This window comes from Macrosteles quadrilineatus, unplaced genomic scaffold (assembly GCF_028750875.1).
Source record: "Macrosteles quadrilineatus isolate MER2022 unplaced genomic scaffold, UCM_ALF_1.0 Scaffold_17__1_contigs__length_3442018, whole genome shotgun sequence".
In the NCBI taxonomy this organism is placed as follows: domain Eukaryota; kingdom Metazoa; phylum Arthropoda; class Insecta; order Hemiptera; family Cicadellidae; genus Macrosteles; species Macrosteles quadrilineatus.
The window spans coordinates 1,623,358-1,648,600 of record NW_026542610.1 but is presented as its reverse complement, the minus strand read 5'-3'; the positions used below and the strand labels follow the sequence as shown (position 1 = coordinate 1,648,600).

At 36.7% G+C, this 25,243-nt stretch overlaps 1 protein-coding gene across 1 annotated transcript; it reads left to right on the top strand.

Moving 5' to 3' along the window:
• On the top strand, positions 1-25,243 carry LOC129005227 (mastermind-like protein 2). The gene is made up of 6 exons (XM_054434062.1): positions 1-66; positions 15,443-15,748; positions 17,021-19,809; positions 20,483-20,582; positions 22,816-22,932; positions 23,902-25,243. The coding sequence occupies exons 1-6, from the start codon at positions 46-48 to the stop codon at positions 24,034-24,036; spliced, it is 3,468 nt and encodes a 1,155-aa protein (XP_054290037.1). The 5' UTR covers positions 1-45; the 3' UTR covers positions 24,037-25,243.

Here is a 25,243-nt window from a genome sequence, read left to right as displayed (position 1 = left end):
TACAGATTCAGTGTGGTCGGTGGTGTCATGTGTTAAGTGTCCAACATGGCTAGGTTACTATGCTCTGTAAGTAAATAACAACAGTTAAAACCTAATCTAATAATGTTAATGTATTTTCATCATAGATTTTCTCATTTTTATTTTGAGTGTCTACAACAAAACTTATAATTTTTTCACTGAAATCATTATAAGTTATGAAATCATTATTGTTTAAAAATAAGGGGTGCTGAAAGAATTTACCATCTAAAATACAAAATTTTTATTTACGTGTGTAACAAAAGTTTTATGATTTCATGCTTGTTCCCACGAGGCGGAGTATATTGTTTATTTTTCACTAGTTTGGATTTGTTCGTATTATATTTTTCTATGGTGAAATTATTTCTAATTTTGTTTGTAATATGTAGCAGTATTTAGTGTACCTATCTTCGGAATAATGATAAACTGCATGAATAAAACAAACGCTGTGTACTAGCCCGTTGCATAAATGAACTAGCCTATATCAATACCATTAATAAATCGACCTAGCTAAATGTGAAATTAGTATGCCGTGTTTGTGTTAAAATTTAAGTACCACTGGCGTAGATGCAAAAGGTTGTGTCACTTTAGAATGAAAAAGAACTTAGCTCAGTTTAGTCAGTTACTGAGAGAGTATGTACGATCTGGAAAGAGTAAACTATGGCATTTTACATCCCGATCAACTAGCATAGAAAGAACAACTAAGGTCTTTAACATATTCCCATTCTACAAGAGGCTAGTTAAACTCTGAGTGAACACTGGCTTTATACAAGCGGTCCATACGGTAGATAAGAAGTCCACTCCACTTCAAGCACCACAATCAATGTTATATTCACTAGTACACATACACTTATTGTTTTACCGCTTAAAACTTCAAAGATCTATTTTTGTACTGCAAGGCAAAAAACCATCCCCAATAGTTTACTTAAAAGACGGTAAACATCTCCAGTTCCAAGAGAATGATATAGTCCATCAACTTAAATCTCACCGTACAAACCTGTATAAATGTATTGCTATGTGTATTGCCAATTAGCGGGTTGTTTCCATAAGTAGGCCAATAATTTAAAACAACAAACTTTTCATCCTAGGCATTTTTTTTATATTTACGGTCGTTAACAGTAAATATAGATACATAGATAAATGGATAGGCTACATAGAGATACGGTACATAGAGAGATACGGTACATAGATTATTAGATGGATTCAAAGGTGAATAGATGGATAAATGAATTTCATAGACGACTCATAAGTTACGCAAATTGATGTTTAGATAAATGGATGTAAAAATACGTGATCAAACAAATACGTGATGTAGTTAGATCAAACACGCCAACACCTCTTAGTGTTAAAGTCTTACGAGTGTTAAATAGTTAAACCAAAGAAACAAATAATCAATAATGAAAATGGCCGATTTACCTTTTGTTAAATTGTAATAAAATAAAAAGTCGTTTCCTTTTACCAAGCTTATGAGTTTCCAATATTGTTATAAATTAATTAAAATTACTATATTGACAAATAAAAAAAGTCTAGTAAAATAAAACTTAAAGTATTCCTATTAAATGTTGATGAACCCTCTTTCAAAATAGGTCACCACGTATGGAAAAAGCCTTTGATTTATTGACGCAATTTTCGGTAAATATTTTAACTCATGCTTCAAAGAGTTTGGAACGTGTACAGCTTAACCATACCAAACAAACTATATGTAAATACAACCTTAATTGTGGGGTTTTCGAATGTTTTATTTACTTCTAATTGAGCTTTCCATCTTATTTACCAACGAGTATACTTTGCTTCCTAACCCTTAAGGTGAATAATTATTTAGATTTCAATCCTCAATTCACATGTTCCCTTATTAACTTATCAACCTTATAAACTAGGTAATCTAAAATGAAAAATACACAGACATCTGCTGACATAAAAACTAATAGTATCAAGTACTTCACTCGAGGTGGAAAGTAAGCAGAATTTAGTAAGCAGAGAAGAATCTTGGGAGAGAAAATCCGAGAAGATGCGAAAACGAGACTGGATACTGGCTAGTGTACACTTTCACACTGAATAAGGACTGCATTGGTCGTTGACTGATCAGAGTGACATATATATGATAATGACTACAATGATGCATGATCTACGGTAGTACCAATGACCGTGAAGGATAGTAAGAACTGCACAACTTCATGTAGCTTAGTGAAATGCTCGCCTGGTAATCAGGAGGTCACTGGTCGATACTGAGTAAATTTTTGAAAGTTCCAAATTTGACCTAGCAGTCCTTGATCATTGGGTTTCAAAATTAAGGAATTGGTATGGACCTGAATAATGCTGGTAAAAAGCTACACAAGACATCTCACTTCAATCTAAATTCATTTCATAAGGATAAACCATACCCGATTTCGTCTAATTCTTAATGTGTACAACTCTCGAGTCATTCCTTACTTTAATTATACAATTAAATACGGAGGTTTTTGTTTTGTGAATTATGTTTGGAGCTCTGTAAAAAGTTGACTGTTTCTTGGTAATCGTCTTTGTAATTTGTTTCCTTGAAGACATTTAACAAATAATAACAACGAATTTAACCTAAAAATTAACTAATGTCAGGACTGTAATCACATGCTCCCCTTATACGTAGAATAACAATTTTGCATACATTAACAATAAAGCCACTGCTATAATTTTCTATTAGTGTCATTAGGATTATAAGTGTGTGTTGTTGAATGAGATTCTGATGAGAATAAGCCCATGCAGTTAATTTAAATAAGTGTTTTTTTTCACTTAAGAGAGCTGATTTTAATGATTAAATCTACTTATAAAGGCACTTCATATTTTGAGATATATACTTAGTAGGAGGTACTTGAGGATCTTAGTAGGTCTATTAGTTTGAAGGTTATCTATTTACTCTAAAAGTGTTATCTGTTCTTAATCACACCTTATCGTAGATTAAAGCAGAACATTGTCTACTCCTTTAATCTATGCTTATATATTCCGATTTAATCTATTTATTTGATAAATTCTAAAATTTTGTTCACAAAATTCCACGTCGGTTACAACTCCAATAGCCACCTGACATGATCAAAGATATCGCATAAAATAGTTTGCACAGTAACCGAGCTTAAAAGTAGACTGTGCGATCGTTATGACTAAGTTTGACAAAAGTGTCCAGATAAGAACTTGAGGCCTTACTTTTCTATGAAAGATGCACTGACTCTACATAATAACTGTCTTCTGAGGGGAATAAGAACTGTTATTCCACCTAAATACCGAACTTACATCATGGACTACTTGCATGAATCTCACAATGGCATGGTCAGAATGAAGTCTGAGGCTCGGGGTCATGTGTGGTGGCCAAGAATGGATGGTCTAATTGAACAGACGTGTCACAGTTGCCGTGAATGTAACTTGTTTGCTAAAAATTTACCAAGTAAAACACATCTAGTCAACTGGCCTAAAGAAAGTGAACCTTGGAGTCGAATCCATTTAGATTTTGCTGGACCATTTTACGAACAAATGTTTCTCTTAGTGATTGACGCTTTCTCGAAATGGCCAGAAATAGTACCTATGTCCTCTATTATAACAGAAAAGACAATAGAAGCGCTCAAGAATTTGTTGTGTAAATATGGCATACCTAGAACAATCGTCTCAGACAACGGAACTCCATTTACTTCGCAAGGTTTTAAAGATTTCTGCCTGCGCAATAATATCAAACATATTACGACTCCAGTAGCTCACCCAAGTTCTAATGGACAAGTGGAGAAAAATGTAGATACCTTTAAAAGAGCTCTGAACAAATTACATTACAATAAAGAGCCTAGCTTGTTCACAGACAACTTGAGGACATTTTTATTTCGCTATCGAGCTACACCTCACACTGCAACTGGACAAACACCTGCATTTTTGTTCTTGGGTCGTAATCTGCGAACTAAATTAGATTTTATCAAACCTTCATAAGAGATAAACTCAAGAGATAAACCTTCTGAAGTGCTGCGATTTAATAAATCCAGAGACTTTTCCATTGGGAGTAAAGTGTACATTCATACTTTTGTTGAAGGGAAAGTAAAATGGAAAATAGGAACCATACTTAGACGGTTAGGTAGGAACACATAGTTGATTGATTCTAATGGACACACTAAAAGACATACAAGTCAAATTCATAAATGCTACCAAGACAATGAATCGGAATAGGAAGACGACCCCTGCATTAAACAATTACCACAGCTACTGTCTTCTTCAGATTTCCAAATACAAAATCCAGAAAACCATGGATCACCAGCTGTATTTCCTAGCCCTAGAGCAATCCCTGCAGTAGCTTCACAACATCCGAATGTCCCTCCTCAGCTACGATCTAGAACTTCCCCTCCGGAAGCTTTACCCCACCCGAATGTACCTCCTCAGCTGCGAAGATCAACAAGGACCTTTAGGCCACAGAGGAGGTTAACTGAAGAAGCCTAGACTTGGTGGAAAGAAGTGAAATGTTTGTAACGTTGTTTAATTGCAGCTGACTTTTAAGTTGTGATTATTATTGTTTTTGTTTCTAGTTTTGACTCATGAATAAGATCAATATGTTGAGTGTTTTTATTTTTTCTGTCTAAAGACTAGTCTTAAGCTGTGAGTATTTCGTGTGTGTGCCACTCCTACGTCACGCACTCGGTCACCGTAACGCTCTGGGCATGTGTGGTTCGTTATCCCGTTACGAACCAATTAGCGAGTTACGTAAGTAGCCACACGCCAAGTCGCTAACTGCTAACAGGACGGTGGTACACGTAACGATAATTGTGATACATTCGCTGTTAGTGTCTGTGTATTGTCATTACATTGATGTGTCCGGGGCTCCGTTGTGCTATGGAAATATAGCGCTTGAATACTTTAATACTTTTTAATACTTTTCGATGAAATGGCGACCATACAAAGTAAATATAGACACAGTTTACTTTGGATTTTAGATTAAAGGACGAGACGATTACTTGTGTTTACTTAAAACCTCGGTGCTTCAGAGAACGTTCTGCTGCAGAGTCATTTAGAGGACTTTTATGGTCGTTTTATTTAATAGCATTTTTTGAGTCTTTAGGCTAAGACATCATATAACCAAAAGAGAGACACTGTCCTTTCAATTTGGAACTAAACAAGGTAACCGTACCTTGTCCGTCTTCTTATAGATAAAAGGAGTATAGACATCTTTTAATCTATGGTCTTCTGTCTTATTCTGTTTTTAGAGGATTACTAGTTTTGGGTCAAGTGACTCATTGAAATTATTAACTCATAGCCCCCTCTTTCACTGTTTTGTAGCATAGTTTAATTTACGCCAGTGAATGGAATAATCCAAAGATGAAAATGACTAAAAGCGTTGTTGTCCATATTCCGTTGTCCTATTCCGACAGATTGCTCAACACACGCGTTGGTCGTATTTTGTAAACTGGATACGTTTTCTGGGTAATCAACAATCATAATCCTCGTCTAAATATCAGAAGATTACTGGTTCAAATTCTAAAGTCTGGATCTTTCTGCTATTTGTCACAAGGCCAACGTTTAGGTAAAAAAAAAGATTTTGCCAACTTCCAAACTGAAAAATGCGAAAGGTGTAATAAACAAAGTTAGCTAGCACGTGTAAAACACATCGTCGGGTAGGAATATCTATATACAAGTTTGTGTGTTGAATAACAGATCATCATAACTGTTAACTTCTGATTCTTATGAGATAAGTATCTACTAAAGAGTCATCTAATCGTCCAGGTGCTTTCTTTAGGCAACGTAGTTTACGTAGACGATCGGGATGGTCGGCATGCAGTAGAAAGGCGACGAGAAGGACGAGAAAAAGCAGCGACTGGGAGAAACCCGCGACCTTCCACCCTTTAACCTTACATTCACCTGTAGACTCGTAGAGGCGGCGATGGGAAATTGAAATTTCGTTTTTATTCTGGCTATTAAAACATACACATGTAGCTGTACAGTATAATCAACGTCTGAGGCTTGGCATCACATATCGGGACATCTTTGCATATAAAGATCCATAAGAAAAATATACATGTTGGTTTGTGTATTTGTATATATATTTGGCAGTGATAAACTCAGACACCGCTGGACTGACGACCACGAAACTTGGTGAATACGTGGAGAATGTCATGGAGTAGGTTTATACACCATCAATTTCGTGATAACTTTCATGGCTTAACTAACCCTGGGACCGTCTTAAAGGTACCCATGCCATGGATTTTGAAAGAATTTTAGAGAAAAAAATTTGTTTATTAACAAAACTGTACCCAGTGGAAACCGACTGAGGAATGTGCTCCTTGTCAATCACAACGAAATCCAGAAAAGAGGTTTGTCCCATGTGCTGTTATATTTGTATTACTAGCTGTACCCGCGGGCTTCGCCCCGTTTAACTTCATAAGTATTCGCACGGCTCATAGGTAATAGTAATCAATGATTTCTCGATCGGCTGTTCTAGTTGTTCTTGGTCTTATCGCACACTAACTCATAGTAATCAGATATGTAGCCTAATAATACCAGTAGGCCTACCCGTTGGTTCGGCCTGAGTGGTTCTAGAACAGAAAATATTTCTTTTATACAATAAGGACTTTCTCTGTTAGGGGGATCTCCCTCCAGTCCTTATCAAGATATTATAAATATCGATTCACCCATATACCTGACTGTGATACTGAGCACGATATTGTGTCACGTGGGTGACGTATTATCATTGAAATATCCTTCCACCTTTCTACATGTGTCCATGATGACGTCATGTCTAGTCCATCTGCAGCCATGTTTCTGCGGTACTTTCACACACACTTGCATATGTATCACAACAATTAGGACCGAACTGTGACTGGAATATTGAGCATCTACTTCGCCCTACATATGTGGAATGAGGAAGTGCGGTGGTCGGATTTCTTATTGTGAAAATTACCCGAGCGTATTTTTTTAACATAATCTATTTCTGATTTCTAGATTTTCCTTACATTGACTATACTTCAATAGTTCACTAAGCCTTAGCATCGCGTTTAACAGGGTTTCCAAACATGTTTAAGGTTTCTTAATTATATCCTTCACTAAATTGCACTCTAAATTACTGAAAAACACACACATACCAGCGGTAATACATTTTAATTTAAATTTTATCTGGTTATGTAAGGTTAGGTTTACTTGTAGCAGATAACTTATTTTCGTCATTCTTTCCTTCATAATTCATTTAAAGGAAAATTTTACATAGTTTCTTTAAACCATTCTGGTAAAACGATTGTTTGGGGGGTTTTAGCCCCATTATAGGAAGTCTATTAAATAATAAGACTAATGTTACTGCACAGTCAATTTTTGTGAGTGAGGCTCAGTTTTACTCCAACATTTTTTTAATGACTTAAATTTGTGTTTAATTTAATTGCGTATGCAAACTGTAGGAAATTGATTAAGCGATTTTCCATTCTTACAAACAGTGCAATGTGATAACTTTATATTATACTAGCTGTACCCGCGGGCTTTGCCCCGTTTTTTCATAAGTGAGCTCGTTCGCATGGCTCAATCACGTCCTGGTTGAAGTTCGTTCGCTACGCTCACTCACCTTTAGGTTGGAGCTTGTTCGTTGCGCTCACTTGCCTTCAGGTTAGCTCGTTCGCTACGCTAACTCGCCTCCAGGTGGAAGTTCGTTCGCTACGCTCACTCACCTTTTGGTTGCAAATTAGCTGTTGTCATAAATAACAAAAAATAATAGTGCTGCACCTTGTTGGTAATCCTTGTAACTTTAATGCTATTGCACATCATAGAACAGAACCAACTTGTTTAATTGAAACAGCTGTTAAGATTCATTAATTACATTTAAATATGGGTACTCATAAGGTTAACATGGGAAACTCCAGAGCCACTGGGGCGGAGCGCGAGAGTCCGATCAGAATAAAAACTACTTAGTTTTCCTATGTAATCCCTAAAGAATCAGTGTACCAAATTTCAGCCTCCTAGGTAAATGGAAAGTGGGAGAATTAGTGATGAGTGAGTGAGTGAGTGAGTCAGTGAGGGCTTTGCCTTTTATATATATAGAAGATAATAAACTTTATATTATTGTAATAAACCCTATTTCAAAACTAAACTAAATTGACAAGCTCCGTACTCTCACTCCTACTTACAATGCACTACTGTAATTCCCTTTATTACATCTCCGGTTACGAGGGCTCACAGAAACAATGTATCGGTTATGTAAGAAACGCCTCCTCTTGCCTTTCAGTTGTATTACTTCAGTTGTGTTACCCTTTAAACACATCACTTTGCCGCAGTTTTCAACCTTTCAATAAAAATGTTATGGTCAATTACGCAAGGCGTGTGCAACAGATATGACCGATACGCTCGAACAGTTTCCCGCCAGAACCGATATATTGGCGGGAAATATGAATGAAAGGCAAAAGTCGCATGACTCAACCTGAAGAAATATGATTTGTTCATAAGTCATGAAATCGGATTCACAGGGTGTCTAGTCATCAGTATTACATTTTTTCTGAGTTAGTACAAAGTAAATGAAGTTTGATGATGCATATAAGAGGTTCCAAGTCTAAAAATTAGCTTATCAAAGAATTATTTTAAGTTTTCCAAAAATAAGCATGTTTTTTAAACACAATCAAGCAATTTCTCAATTACCTGTAAATAGATTTGATTAGACGATTTCATTTTCGTGTTCTACTTGAAAAAAATCTACTTGATGTATCAAAAGTCGTGTACAATTACATGATAATTCTATCACCACACTCGAACCAAATCACCGTGCATATGTCCAACTACTAATTGAAGTCCTAATTGTCTTCTCCATCATCCATGGATCCACACTAACAATTTTTACCTAGAAATCATATGTGTGCAACAACTATCAAACTGTTATACATCTCACATTCTAACATCTTTGAAATTTCACTTCCACCGTCTTTGACTGACCACACATGCCACATTTCGTTTGTCACTGGGTGTAATTAAGCTCTGTGGGGAGCCGCCGTCTCATGTGGGAGAATAAATTCGAGAGGACAGAAAGGTGAAAGTAAATAGCGAAAGTACTACTTCCGGCTGACCGGCAAATCTCTGAGAATTAACTAAACTACTTAACTATTGTGACCGAACCTTGGTAGATGAGTATCTCGCACCGGAAAACCTCATGTGTGCTGCAACGAGTACGTATATAGCATTACAGTAGGTATAGTCTGCTGAACTAACTGTGTTTATTATTATTGTTTCTTTAGGATTTTAATTTCGTCTTTCCGTATCGTAGCTGGATCCTCCTGGCCGTCGCCTCTTCGATCTATAATCTATATCTAAGTCAGAAGTGTTTTCCCTATGTCAAATGTACTCGCTGTCTAAAGCTAATTCCAATAAAACCATTACGTCGTTTAAAAACATAAATTTTACAAGGAAAGTTGAATGGCATGTAAAATACTAGTTTATCATTCTTGGAATTCGAGCAGTCTGTAAAAACTCGAACACATTAGTAGTTGGCTCCTCCGAATGTTTAAATTGCCTTCTCTTTTTCTATGATACACAAGAGTGAGATGGACTAAAGGTGGATCTTTGGTACCAGAAGTCCTGGGTTCAAATCCCGCCAATCACAATGGATTTTTATCTAAGTGCTAAGTGATAATGCCGCAGCCTGAAGTAATATATAAAGCAATCTCAGGTTAGAGCGTAGTTTAAAAAGTCTATACCTTTGCAAGTGCCTTGTGCTAGCAGTTCAAAGGTTCTAAATAAAGTACAAGAAATTCTCCAACGTCGAATCCAACCAATGCGCCCAACAAACTAATGACTACTTGTTTTGCAACGTACCGTGCTCTGCAATAAAACCTTATCATGTCTGACCACAGAGTAAGTAACTATAGCTAAGTGTATACAACCTCTATACTCTGTGCTCAATTCCTTTCTCTTTGCTTTGTACTGCACAGTCTGTTTACGTGGTTTACAAATCTCATTCTGCTCAGCGTTTATCAAGCAAAAAGGGACGTAATTGAACTCAATCTTGCATAAAATCCGGGAGCAGTTACGACGAAATCGATTTCTAGATTCGTATTTTGCATTACATAACCTAACACGTGAATGCAACGTTAGCTTATTCAGTTGTTGATTGTGTTGTATAAGGCTGAGACTGACAATCGCAGTCAATCGCCGCTCTGTATTGGATTTTAATTGCTTCCTGTCTGTTCAGGACGATGAGGTCCTGAAGGATGATAGTGGACTTTAACTGATTTCAGCTGTTCCTGTTAGTCCAACTGCGAGAAAAGTTATAATATCTGGTGTTAAAATGGACTGTCTACGATCTTGTCTGCGAACCAGCTGATCTGAAGTCAGTGAAGGCCAAGTCGCCTTGAGTAAAAGCTATCAATCACCTTCTTCATTCCACATCTCATCTTAGAATTGTAATACGCACCTTCGTGTGTAGAGGTCAAAGAAATACAACATCCTTGAAAAAAATTAACTTTTGGATTTTGAAACACTACTATTATTGAGAGTCATTTATCGTCAATTAAGAATAAGGCACTGAGCTAGTTTTTCATGTAAGAAATGGAGCTCGGACTCTAATATATTTTACGCTCTCAGATGAATCGATGCAGATAAAATTCTCTACATTAGCGTGAAAGGGTTATGCAACCTTTTCTGGGCTCTCACAAAAGCTTTCACAGGGAAAGGTAGACCGTTGGACCGATGGACCACGACCTTGTGAGATATGACCGGAACTTCCGGGACATCTTCTACCTCACTTTCACTGTTAATCGTGTCATTCATATAGGGATATGCCGCAGTCTCCTGTACATAACCTAACTCAACATCTTATTGCAAGCTGAAGAGGAAATGGTCCTAGAACCGCCTCAGTACAGTGGGGTTTCAGCTCACTGGACTGGAACATCGTATACTTATCCGTTCGTCCTCTTGTTAAACCTAGCAAATTCAACCGGAAGCTCCATAGTTCCTTCACTGGGAAATTAATTAATGCTACAAGACTCTGAAACTTACATGATTCGGGTCATTCGTTTTTTAATCGTTTGCGTCTTTTATCAGACATCAAAGTCGGTCAAAGTATTGTCTGGGCGGTGACCACCCCCTCGCTTCCATGATTATACTAACTTGAACCTATGTTGAGCTATTTTAGATAATCGTTTAGAATTAAAATACCACTGGCCGCTAGTATACGTGCCTAAGGTTTTGCTACAAGTCTTATATCGTCTGTAGATATGAATTATGTATGAGAATTGACCTTGATTTATGGTTGCAGCACATCGTCTCATCGACAAATTTTAGATCAACTTCGCTCATCACATTTTGCAAACCGTCATAACCTGGGTCTACCCAAGAAGTTTAAAATCTCTCTTAGGTAAAACCATTGACTATTACTGCATATTCAACGTAAGCCTCTCAAACATCAACTTCCAGCCTGCCAGAATTGGAATGTCACTAAATATCGATATTATCATAGATTAAACATCCTATAATTTATTTATTTATTAAATTTATAATCCTAACGATCAGCTGAAGACAGTTTTAAGGTCAATTCTGTACAGTTTTTGTATATATTTTTATTTTTACTACTATTTAGTTTCTTGTTGTTCATATTATTTTTTAACAATTTTTAAACAACAAAACCATAGATTAAACATGCTCAAACTATACAATTAAAACTATGTTCTTGTAACCAAACTGTAAAGCACAATTTGTAAATTGTAAATTAGTCGTTTTATACATCTAATAACTGTCTAAGACAAACGTAGTCATTGAACGGTGAAAGAGTTTGAATAAATTTGAAAAGTTTATAAGGGAGTATGATTAATCTATTGGTTTCCATTGGCACTAAATAACACGACTCTGTTGAAAAAGCGATAAATTCCCTCTTGGGTGGGAATTGACGCCATTGACGGGGATTTTGCAACATAAAGACAGTGTTTACGGGAGAAAGGAAGAGTCGCTTTCAAGGTGAGCCACTGCATCTGGGACATGGAGCTCGGAGCTCATCTCAGATCATCCTCTATGGACAAGTTTCAAAATCACTCAGCAATTATATTATATAGTACAAGGTTCGTGGAAATGTGGTGGAAACTTATCACTACAACCACAGCTTGTTACGAGTGGCTGAAAGACGAATCTTGGTTGGGGATTAAAGATGGTTTCTATAGTACTGTATTACTACTGGCAAAAGCAATCTGAGCTGTTCAGAGGTATTGTAGTCGTGAGAGGGTGTTGGTTTCGGGTTGAAAGATGTTCACAAACTATTTTCCAGGATTTGCTTATGCTAGAGAACTGGAACGATCGCCTTTCTCAACTAAGAAAATACAATGTTTTTTTTCAAATTAGTGATGTTTTTTTGTGAATTTCTGAAGCAAACGAATTATTTAATACGCTTCCTATAATCTTTGTACTATTTAAACTACTCCAATATTATAGTGAAGGATATAACAGATTATTTAGCTTGAAGTAAACGAGCATGTAAAAGGTGCCTTAGTACCTCAGTAAAGGTAGGCCTACAGTAGTACCTCTATATGATCTAATGAAGAGGTCTAAATTGTTTGTAAAAAAATAGTAGTTTTGTGGGAGACCAGACTTTGGTTAAGATTGTTTACGACAGAAACACACGAGACACGCTGTGGTACCATATATGAAATAAAAACATATTAGCCTACTTCATATATGGTGTTACACAGTAGAACAGTGGAATAGCTTTGTACAAAGGCGTATAAAAGTATACAATCTTTTATACGCCTTGGCTTTGAACAAAGAATCAATTTAATTCTTCATAAATCACTTTTGGCGATAACGGTTTATTAATATTGGATCAATAAACATAATTTATAACTATATGAGGTTTTTTACTCAACTAATTTAAAGATGTGTCGGAAAATTATTTTTTTAACCTCCAATCATTATACAGTATTATCAAACAGACTGAACATTGTTGCTATTTTTTTCACAAAAATATATTCTTCTTACGTTAACTGTGTAGCCTACAAATCATGCCTCAGAATTGATGAAGATCAAACCCCTGGATGTATATACTAAAATAACAGTTCACGTCGTAAACTATTGAAATTATGCATCTTCTTGACGTAGACTACCTGTTACACGTAAATCTTTAAAGAAAACCCAGTTTTGTAGGCTATTTAGTCTTCTTTGTAAATATATTGATAGATATACACCCAAGCCATACTATTACCCAATCACCAATTGGTCATTGGTTACGTAGAAATTTTTAAAAATTGTTAATTTAAAAATCCCATGTTATTCTTATGGAGAATATTTTAAAATGTTGTAGTTGGCTTGTTAACGTGTATATTTTGATCAAACTTGGTGGATTTATTTATTTCAAACTAAGCTATAGATATTTTAATAAAAGCACACTTTATTAGTTTCCCTGTAGCAGCTAACCTAGGTACTTGTTAAATATAAACGTTAATTTAATAGATTAATTACAAATCAATCCAGGCAAATGGAAATTCACTTGGTTGGCAGGTTTGCTGCAGAAGGGTATTATTATATCTCACCAGCTTTTTTCTTAATTATTAATTCATTTTATTAATTAATTTTATTAATTCATCTGTTTAATTGTAGACAAATCGGATAACATAGGGACTTTAAATACCACTGGGTCAGAGTTCTGATGGAGATGTCAAAACTTTATCCCACACAAATATCTCCGTCAGCAACTTCCTAAAGTTTCATGACGATCGGATAAATGGTTTGGCAACGTATAAAGGGCAGAATTACATTCATTCATTTGTATATAAAAAGAAGAAGATGATTAAGTAACCACAAGTGACACAACAAAATCCATGATAGGAAATAGAATTTCAACTGCCTCACAAACTGCCAACTACTTATTTTTTTAGCAAAAACTTCACCCCAGCTGGTAGTATACAGACATCTTCAGTATCCGAAAGGCAATGGTTTAGCCAGACGCCGGCACATTCCAACTGCACCTGTTATACAACTGGCTTGGGTCCATCTTTTCCATGGTAATGTGTGAGAAAGTCTCTTGCTTTCTCTCCTTGACGCGTGCCGACCACATACAGACAGACATCGACTATCAGCTGTTGGAATCGTCTTCGGGAGTCTTTAGGAACTGATTATTACGTCATCATTATTATCATTGAAATGTGAACACAATTCTGCGTACCTATTTTAAGTCTGGAAATAAAACGAGTTGACGAATAGAGTTGATCTGTGTAGATTTATGGATTCAGCAGTTTCATTAGGTATTTCATAAAATGCCAATTGACAAGGAAATTGTCAATTAACAACTATGAAAGCGAGATTATCAATCAAGGTCAAGATTATCAATGTTGTCGTTTTTTCCAGATTCTTATTCAAATACATCTTTTATAGTTTAATTTAAAACAAAGTTGACATACCGGTTATCTCATGCATCCCTCAGTTACATTTTTTATCTATTGTTCGTTGTGATTCTATAAATATTACCTTACTTAATTATTATGTTCAATGCTTTAGATATCGTGTTTTTAAATAAGAATGAATGAATGAATTAATTAATTAATTAATGAATTCTTTATTATTTCAGTACAATGGTACAAAAAACGAGAAAAACACGAAAAAACTAAAGAGACTCAGTGTACCTGGAGATACTAATTGCCCTCTCTGAATTTAAATGTAGTCTAAAGTATTTGGACTAAAAAGTTGTAATACTTTAAAATGTTGACTTAATTAGGACTATTGTATTTACTTATTGCCATAAATTCAATTTTTGCGAAGTACACGTTTCGTTCATAATTCAATCCATGCTACATATCTTTGGCACAAATATATAATAAGAAAGTTTCTACAACAGCTATGTCCAAAAATGAATATTAATATAAAATATTTGAAATTTTGAAATCATTTACCATTAAAAAATGAAACTCAATAATTTGTTAACACTGTGGGTTGAACGACAACCACTAGAATTATAAGCATTAGTCAGGTATTATTGGGTTGCTACAATTTTTGTTTTGGCTATTCTGGAAAATAATTGTATTAGTATTACCATTGACTATTGTCAAAGGTATTGCTTTACTTTAAGATAGACCAGAGATTAAAGTTTAGACTTTGTCAATATAAATATTAACAACAGTATTAACAGTATAAAACGGTAGCATAGGCCCTACAGTATATTACTGTATTTTCTATCCTGAGAAAAGAATTGTTATCAAGTTTTCGTTTCGTAGTCATGGCAGTACAAGATATCTGTAGTAAATAATAATCAGGTGTGGTTGTTAGAAAGTTGGACCTTTGAACTTGGCAGGACAGTCAGTGAAAGTATTGGGCAATTAACATTCGTCAGGCAAGCTATAGTGATAGGGAAAATGAAAATAAAACTACCTGCCAAATAAAAGCTAAACAATAAAAATCCTAAAAAAAACAGTAAAATCCCATAAACTTGTCATTTTAAATAGGCGCACCCCTATTATGGTAGTACAGTAGGCAAATAATGTAACTTTTTTTTCAGATAATACTCCTAGGTGGAGTAGCATTCACACTGGCCTCAGCAATCACCACAGACGACGCAAGCTCGGCCAAGGGGACAGTAGAGCCTCGAGCCCAGAGCAGGCATATACAGGCAGGCGCAGGTGTGAACCACTTCCACCCTAGGACACCTCAGGTGGCTCAGGCACTTAGGAGGAGCAGACCTACATTGACAGCTCCTCCCTACGCTGTACAGATGGAGCCACTGGTGCAATACTCACAGAGAGATCCTCTGTATCATCAGCAGCGGCTGGCGAACCTCACTAAGGACAACTCTATTGAGGATAAGGTCAGATTATAAAACATTTGTAAAGGATAGTGTTATTGAAGGAAGCAGAGGCAGTAGAGGTTCCAAGGAAGGGGCTACAAGGGCTAAAGCTCCTCCATTGTACCCTGGAATAATATATTTAAAATTACTTTTTGTACTAAAAACGTAACAGAAGTTTTTGGGCACAGTTCGATGTTAAAAAGGGCTTTAGAAAGTCACCAAACTGCTACCAGATTTTCTGGGGGAGGATCCCCAGATTCCCCTTCCTTTCTTACGCCCCCTGTAATATTCAGGTTATGAAAACCCCCGAACTCTTGAATAGGTCTTAGAACCGCCACTGATCAGAGCACATAAAACTGGGAGTAAAAGAATAATTTGTTGATAATTGAGTTTTCTTCCTGTTGAGTGAGGTCATTTAAACATACACTATGGACTTTGTCCTAAATAAAATGGAATGGATACATTACTAACATTCAAAGCAGATTGCACACAAAAAATAATTATTTATTTGATTTTTTCCTTACAAGTGGGTGTCCTCCGGAGGAAAAAAAACTACTTCCAACTAATACTTCCTTCTATAGAGGCTTCTTTGGAGGATATCAAATTATGTCTGTTGCAAACTGATTTTGTTCTATCATCAACTGCCTCTCTTTCAGAAGACAGTGCATGGTAATGATCAAAGAGAAAAGCTCTTAGCTCTTATATAGTAAAACGTACCCTGGATGGAAAAACATTCAGTCAAAATATTAGTGAATATAACCTGAAAACCATTATATACCTGGGTGAATTAACCCTTGTCAGATATGAAACATGAATCCAGAATCAGAACATAAAATTTAAAAGAAGGATGAAGTCTACTTGCAAATAATCCAAAGTCAATCATATTTAGAGTAGAATAGAGGGATAGGATGGAAGGTAATAATCAAAAAGAGTATAAATAAATTGTCGCGTTAAGTAATTATGGTTATTCATCAAAAGATTAACACAGTAATTACATTACCGGTATACACTATGGCATGCAAAACAAATGTTACATAACCATGTGATATTGTGTCATCAGAAATATGTATAGTCTTTCTTCAAGCAGCTAACAGTTCTTCATTCATAAACTGCTGTTGTTTCCAATTTCTAGGAATCTGGCTTTATTTCAATGTACCTGTTGTACAAACACGTAAAAAACAGAAAGAATCTAATATGATTTAAAAGATATTATATTAAGTAATGCAAAAATATGAAGTTAGTATTTCCCCTCTTAGTTTTCTAAACTCTAGAATGTAATTTTCCATGTTACAGGTACATAGGATCGACCACGACTCTGAAGGAACTAATCTGGCAGAGTCGTATGGTTACGACCCAAGCTACCACCACCAGCACTACTATCAGGAGCCTGAGCCAATTATTGAGATTATTATCAAGGAATCCAATGAATCGCTACCTGCACCCCCACCACCACCTGTTCAACCAGTCAAGCCAACAAAAGAGCCTGTCCATGTGTTTTACGTCAAATATAAGAAAAATCCACATGGGAAGGGGGAAGACGACATAATTTACGAAGCGCCAATTCCTGCAATAACTCCTCCAACAAATGATGAGGAGATTGAACACGATTCTTCCCCACAGCTTTCAGACACAGTTTATGAGACAGCTACAGCATCACCACCTCCAAGTACCACTCTTCGAACAGTGATTCACCCAGACTCAGAGATATATCACGGATCAGGACTAAAAGTCACCTTTGGGGAAACGGAAATAAAATCATCTGATGCTACTTATGGTGAATCCAACTCACCCAGTCCTTCTATAGCCTTGCCTAAGAAAGAAGCTCAAAGTAGGCAGTCAAATGCAGTAGTGAACAGCCACAACAGCCATTCCCCCATCAAAAGACAAGGGATTTATCAAACAATTCCTCAGGAGATTTATGATCAAAACCCTCCAAAAGTTGGCTCATCTGCTCCGGTCCCGACGTTTCAAACACCAACAGGGAGATTTCAGCAAAACTCGTTCCAGGCACAAAATACTCAGCCTCTTCACTACCATCAGTCCCAGCAAAGCAAAGTCACTTTCCCAAGACAGGCACCTACTCAACAACAACAACAGCCATCATTTAGGCCACAGCACACGGGAAATATCCTTGGTAGCACTCCACATAATCATCAACAATTCAACCACAGGCCAAACAACCACCAACTCCAACAACAGTTCCAGACCCAAGCCAGTAATGTACAGCAGAGACAAGTACCGAGACAACAAAACAATCTGTATTCTACACTACAATCTCCCACACAAAATCCTCATCAAAGACCACCATTTAGGGGTAATCAGCCTCAGTTTGAACAAAGACCTACTCAGTTCTCTCAGCCACTAAATAATCCTCAGCAGTTCCAAAAACAGCCTCAGGTCTCACCTCAATACCCACAACTGGGTCAGCAGCAACAACAAGTAACACAAAATCAGTTTAGAAGTCAACCGATCAATGTTCCTAATCAAGATCTCACTAGATTTAACCAACAACCTTTCCAGTCTTCTCAACCCTTGAACACACCTATTCCCCTTCCTTCAAAACCACTTCATCCACTGTACGCTCATCATTACCAACAGCAAATTAGTATTGCACAACAACAACGCCAGAACTTTATTCCATCAACTCACCAACCCCAGCAACAGTTCCAACCCATCCAACAACAACAACCTCTACAGCAGCAGTACAGGACTCCCCAGCCAACAGTGAACATTCCACGTCAACCACCTACTTCACAACCTATACAATCATATCAACTGACTTCCCCGTCACCCATTAGTAATGAAGCTAAACACAATGCTCCACATTTCCCTGGCGGTCAAATCATAAAATCAATTTCTGCTGCAGAAGAACACCAACTGCAGAATCAGTTTAACCAGAATGTGCAAATCAACCCTCAACCTACTGTTGATCAAATAAACCAACTCAATCAGCAGCTACGAAGTCAGCAACTTGCTCAGCAGCAGTACACTCAACAACTAGCCAACCAGCAACAGCAACAAATAAATCAGCAGCTTGCGACCCAACAACAGATAAATCAACAGTACAACCAACAACTTCAGCTCCAGCTACAGAACCAACAACAGCAGCAACAACAGCAGCAACAACAACAACAACAACGGTTTGTGAACAGCGACTCATCAAACCAGTACACTGCAAAACCAAGTCACCAGAGGCCAGCCCAATACTCTCATCCAAATCAACTTGTAAGCACAACTTCTCAACCGGTCAAGTCAACAACTGTCGCTTATCAAACAAAATACAATCAAGTATATTCACAATCACCTTCGACAACTCCAACACCCACCGAAGAAACACCCACTTCCACAACTGAGGATCCTAAGACAAAAGCAGAAAAAGAAAAGAAGTTTAAAGAGAATCTGGCGGCTTTGCCTGATGAAGTCCCTGAAGATATCAGGGAACAACTGTTATCTTCAGGTATCCTGAGTAACGCTGACATTTCAATCTTAGATTACGATAAGGTGGGAGATATTCCTATTGAAAATCTACCACCTGAAGCCTTGGAGAATTTCTACGGAGCAGGAAGTGCTCCAGTTCCAGCAGTTGTAGCTCCAGACAGTGCTCCAGTCGCTGCTGTAGCTCCGGACAATGCTCCAGCAGAGTCTAAAGATGTGGAGATGAAAGTGGTAAGATACGATCCTTCAACACAAGAGGGACAGAAAGTAGAGGATTCCTACATAAAGGACGATGCTACCCAAGTGGATTCAGTGATACTAAATGATTCAAAGTACAACAGGTATCTACCTTTAAAAGTGAGTGGTGTTAACTTCCCTCTTCCGGACGCTACAATTTTGACAGGCAAAAAAGTTAACAGTGTGGTTGTTTTGGCTCCTGTAGATTATGACTTTGTCAAAGAAGCTGAAGAGGAGGAAGAAAGAACGGGAAGATCAGCACCAGTCCAGGTGCAAGGTGTGAGGTTCATTGCTGGTAACATCCTCAAGATGCTCATCAAAGATCCTACAAAGGAGAATTATAAGCGGTGGCTAGCAAAAGAAAAAGGTCATCCAGCTGATCGACAAAGTGTTGTGCTTCTAGTGGTTTCGTAAGTATTTTTTACTCACTCATTCATTAAAATAAATTACTCAAAACATTTTATTAAGACTTAACCAAACCTGTAAGCCCAACTATGTCAAAATAAAACAAAATAAAATGATGAACAATTTTGCAATGAGGCTGGGTGGAAATGAGCTATGTCACTGGAGAGAAACCTGAAAAATACAAACACATTATTCTGAGAAGTATTTTAGTCTCATATTTACATGGGAGAGGAGTTAGCTATGTTGGCTACAGTTTTAAAAACACCCCTTCACAGGGTGTGAATAAAGTCCAAGTTTAGTTTAATTCATTGTGTATTTATAGTATGTAACCATTAAGCTGTCTCATTATTATTACAAAGATAAAAGACTTAGAATAAGTGTTAAACAGTTTTCAGCAATTCCATAGATTTTAACAGATTAAAATTTTGACACTAAATTGAGGTAATTCTACTCATGGATGTCATTAAGTGATATGTTAAAGCATTGCATATCTGTGTGTACTAAAATGCACATTCAGGCTGATCAGAAAAACAAAAATATCTCCACTTATTCCAACCAAATTATGTTTTTAAAGTACCGGTATATATAAAGTCTGTCTAGGTAGGTTGCTATATTAAAATATTACCTAATCCTGTCACAAAATAGTTGAAGCTATCTATTTAACTGTTGTGTTTGCAGACCCGATGGATCAGAGAAAGGAAAGGAGATCTTCATGTACGACATAAACTCAGAGAAGCTATCTCGACTGAGGGGAGAACTAAGCTCAACATTTGTTGAGGTAAAGCTTTTTTCATAGCTGTCTGAAGTTTTAGCAAAGGAATAAGCTAGATTATCGTAGGTCGCATTGTAAGACATAGGCCAGCACCGATTTGTTATTGTGATGTGTCCAGAGGGCCCAGAGGCCAAAAGCACCATCTGTTCACATTAATTCATAAAATATACGGTATTTCTAACAAGTATGCACACCAGCATGATCAGACTATGGGAACAGGGTTATAGTAGGGGTTTTCCACAGAGAAGGAGGGTACAGAGAAAAGACTCAATGGTACACTTAAGAAGTGTCTATCACAGTCACTGGTGTCTAGGGCAAAGTCAAACCGCCACCCTCTCCCTCGTATGCTGCAACGCACGGCAAAGGAAGACCCTGTGCCCCGTGCTATAGGGATTTCCTCCTAGTGTTTGCCTCTTGAGCTCTTCCTTGCTTATCACAATTATAATTCCGGCACAACATACTAGACCACCGACCGCCGTGGTCAAACGTGGTGACGGGCCGTGTCAAACGTGTTGCTTCTGGCAAATTTATTTATTTCATACTTTTTTTGTGGTGAGGGGGTAAAAATTTATTTACGCAGACTGAGATCCTAAATGCCCTTTCAGTAGTGCCAGACTCCCGCGGGCCCAATGTCCCCAGACTACCGGCTAAAAAACCCCTCATCTCCTAGGGCACTAGACTGGAACTGTTAAGCACATTACTTCGGGCTAGACCTTTTACATTATGCCACTAGGGCTTTACATCTTATTTCCTCCGAAAACTGAGGCGGATCAAGATCGACCTTCTTATCCTGAAGTATGGCCTCAGTGAACTGCTTTACACAGTTCCAGGATCCCACACCCTGGAGCATATCTCCAACGATGTTGTCGGGAGTAATGTCGACGCCGATCTCAGAGATCAAGGAGGCTAAAAAAAGAAGGTGTGCTCGGCCGTGTCTGCAATGCTGGGACAGTACAGACAGATCGGGCTGTCGGTCTTCCCGCAAAAAGGTCCGGAAGTACCATGACCTGACAAAAACTGGGTCAAGAAATACCCAACCTCACCATGCTCCCATTCCACCCATGGTCGGATGCTAGGCATGAGCCTGGCGGTCCAACGTCCCTTAGACTCAGTGTCCCATTCACACTGCCAGCGGTTAAAACTGCGTTCTTCTCTGGCAGCAGTCTCTCTGTCTACTTCAGATCTCCTGCAGTAGATCGCCTGTCGCTCCCTCGCGAGATGAAAGACGGTAACAACACTGGCAATCACCATGACTGCAGATCAAGAGCCATAGTAGAATGAAAAGGTTAATTAAAGGAAAAGTAAAAATACATAAACTAAAATCAAAACAAATCTAACAGCTGAAATATCTTAAATATTTTAAATGTAATTAAATACAGCCCTTAAATTCAGGTTCCTATCCTTAGGAGAGGGTTTATCAAAAAACGATATATATATATTTTGGGGAAGTTTCACATCAAGACCTTTGTCTTCAAGTATGCAGTTGATCAGTGTGCGGCTTATGGTTTTCTCAAATGTTCAAAACCTTCCTTGCTTTATAAATAAAGGATGGATCTGACATTTTTTTTTAAAGTTTTAGTGAAAATTAAATTAGGCGATATAAGTTCGCTTAGTCTGCAGGTTTGCTGCAGTGGGGGTATTTACTTTGACATTGGATAAAACTAGACACTTCATGTAGTGAGTTTTATAATCAAAGTAAAGTTGAATAAAACCATTAACTGTGTGCGCTGATGTAAATTAGTGATTTCTTTCAAATACACCAACTTTTAAACTGAAGAATAACATTGTAAATAATTATAATATTTTATGTCACATCATCCGACATACAAAATATAAAACGTCTAAGGGATGTGCATGTATTGTTGTTAATAACATAATATAAAGCAAAATGGCCTAAATTTTGAGGAGTATGTCATGGTAGCATCCTTATCTCATCTGAATGGGAAAGAGTTGGTTGAAAGATTCTATTCTGGCACAATAAATAAAAAAATTAAGAACCTCACAAGGCAGTGGTCTGGAAGACATCTCTCTTTCAAACTCAAACTCTCCTAGTTTGAAAATGCTGTTAGTAACACATAAATATTCTAACTTGTTATCTATGGTGCACAGTGTTTTGTGTCTCTTGAGTCAGGATGTATGGCCTATTCAGGTAAGCCTGCTATACCAACAAAAATTTGTAATATATGTATTGCTTTAGAGTTATAATAACTAACTGATGTACGTTTGTTTTCTGGGACAGGTAGCTGAGAGTAATGCAAGCAGTCAAGAACTGGACGGGCTGTCAGATACTGAGGGAGCAGCTTCGGCAAAACATGAGGTCAGAGTGGCAGCCCCAGCCAGTGTGATACCAGCACAGGTACGCTGAACAATAATATACCCAAAATGTTAAGACGCTTTCATAAATTAATCTAAGCCTCACTAAGTCAAGGTCTCCACTGACCTTTTGTCGCCGTCAAGGGGCGTCAAGTGGTCAAGTTTAAATCTGAGATCAACGTTGTGTTCCTTATTTCATTCACTACTATTATAGCTGATTCCCAACCCCCGGTGTAATCAGATTACCTCCAATACTTGTTCTTAATTCAAATTGGGGATGAAACGAGTCAAGACCTTCACTCAAATGATTACTATCAAAAAAGATGGGGACACAAATGGACTTGTTTTATCCCCAATTTGAATTAAGAACAAGTATTGGAGGAAATTTGATTACACCGCTTATGGGTATTCAATGTTGAGATTAAGCATTTTTTTGTTCCTCAAAAGATTGACCCAATCTGTTTTAAAAGCAATGGATTTATGACTTGATAGACTTGTTAATAAACTAATCATTTAATAAGTTAATTGGTAAATAAATTATTGCAAAATACAGGTCTTGTCACTGGGTTCAAACATCATTGAATCATTTGAGGCGGTTTACTTTTTGACCTGCTCATAAAAACCATCTCCAGAATAGAGCATGAAAAAATGCATAAAATACAAACATCAAAGGAAAATTAAGCTGGACAGGTACAGAACCAACTAAATTTAACTCTCTTACAACCCCTCTCTTTTGTCAGCAAAAGTGTATTTCATGAGGGGTTTCAACAAATAAAGGACTCCATCCAGCTCCAGTTGTAGCCTATTTAACTAATCATTTATTCATTCATTTTCATTTTTCATCATTTATATTTTCATTTTTATTTAACTAAACTATTAATTTATTAACTTATCTCTACGGCAGATCTACTGCCCATTTTAAACTTCTCCCCAGGTAGTGGCCCCAGTATAGAATCTTATATCATGTTTCGGTTTTCAAAATAAAATTTGGCAACAAAATGTTGTATTTCAGCACACACCGCAATCCAGGTTGGACTTGGCCCAAATCCCGGAGGATCTCACTATAGCTGCTTCAGAACCTGAGGAGAACACAGTTTACCAAGCCCCAACTATCAGCACAGGCTACAGCAAGATGGCTGTGCAGTGAAAATGTTGCCATACCTAGTGATACTGACTGTACGGGTTGTAATTCATTGTAAACTTGCGACATTACGAACACAGTAATGTTCAAACATTGAAATCGGGTGCTACACCGAAGTCAATCTTCAGGACTCCAAATGATTCTCAGAATTCAGTGTCTTCAAAAACATATTGATTTCTTACATTGTAGGTTATTATTTCAGTTTAAAAACTCTTATCTGAGGTTCATTTGATACTGTGCTTACGATTTGTTTCCTTAGAGCAAATGGTCAACTGAACCTCTTTTTAAACAATCTAGTTTGGTTTTTGCCTCATCCTAAAATTATTTACTTCAGTTTTGAACTAAATCCTCTCCTTTAGGTGATTTTTGTGTGATATTTTTGCACATAATATTGTTTATCTGTTGAAATAGAGCAGAACATAGTAAATTTGTTTGAAGCACACTTTTAAATGTTAGCTTTAAGGTGTCCTAAAAACTAGAAAAAATAGTTTAATGTACTATTTGATTTTATACAACTCGACCTTACATTCTATCTTTGTGTTGAAAAGATAGAAAAGGCATTAAGATACAACAGAAAACCAGTATTTAATTATTGTTCTCATGCGAATTCAAACAAAGTTTTTATTGATTAATTAGGAATCTGTTGTTATTAGTTATGTAAATAGCACTGTATAATAAAGTCACAAATTTTTTCATTGACTCTTCTGTAATGTTAGTTATTTTTATGGATTTCTAAAGTACTTTTCTCCATTGCCTTCTAGACTTCATAGTACACTTATAGAAACTTAAAAATACTTTTCATAATATAGAATGTTTTATTGTTTATATTTTCTTCTTAGAATGTAATTACTTAATTTACTTATGACTTAAATGTGTTACAATATTTTATACTGTTTATAAAGTAATTTAACATTTTCCTATAACAAAATGAAACCTGTGAGAACCTGTGATATCTTTATGTGTTCATTATCATGTTTATGAATTTTATACAATTGAATTACAAATTGACACACTCCTACAAAAACAAAAGGATTCTCTCAATATTTTTTGGTAAGTTTACTTTATTGCTACTTATTAAAAAACCTTATGTAACCCAAAAGTTATTAAAAAATTACACTTTATGGTATCTATCTACTCCACAGATTGCTCAAACTGTGCAGTTTCTATATAAAATAGGTATTTTTAGAACTTAAGTCACCTGTACATAAAATTG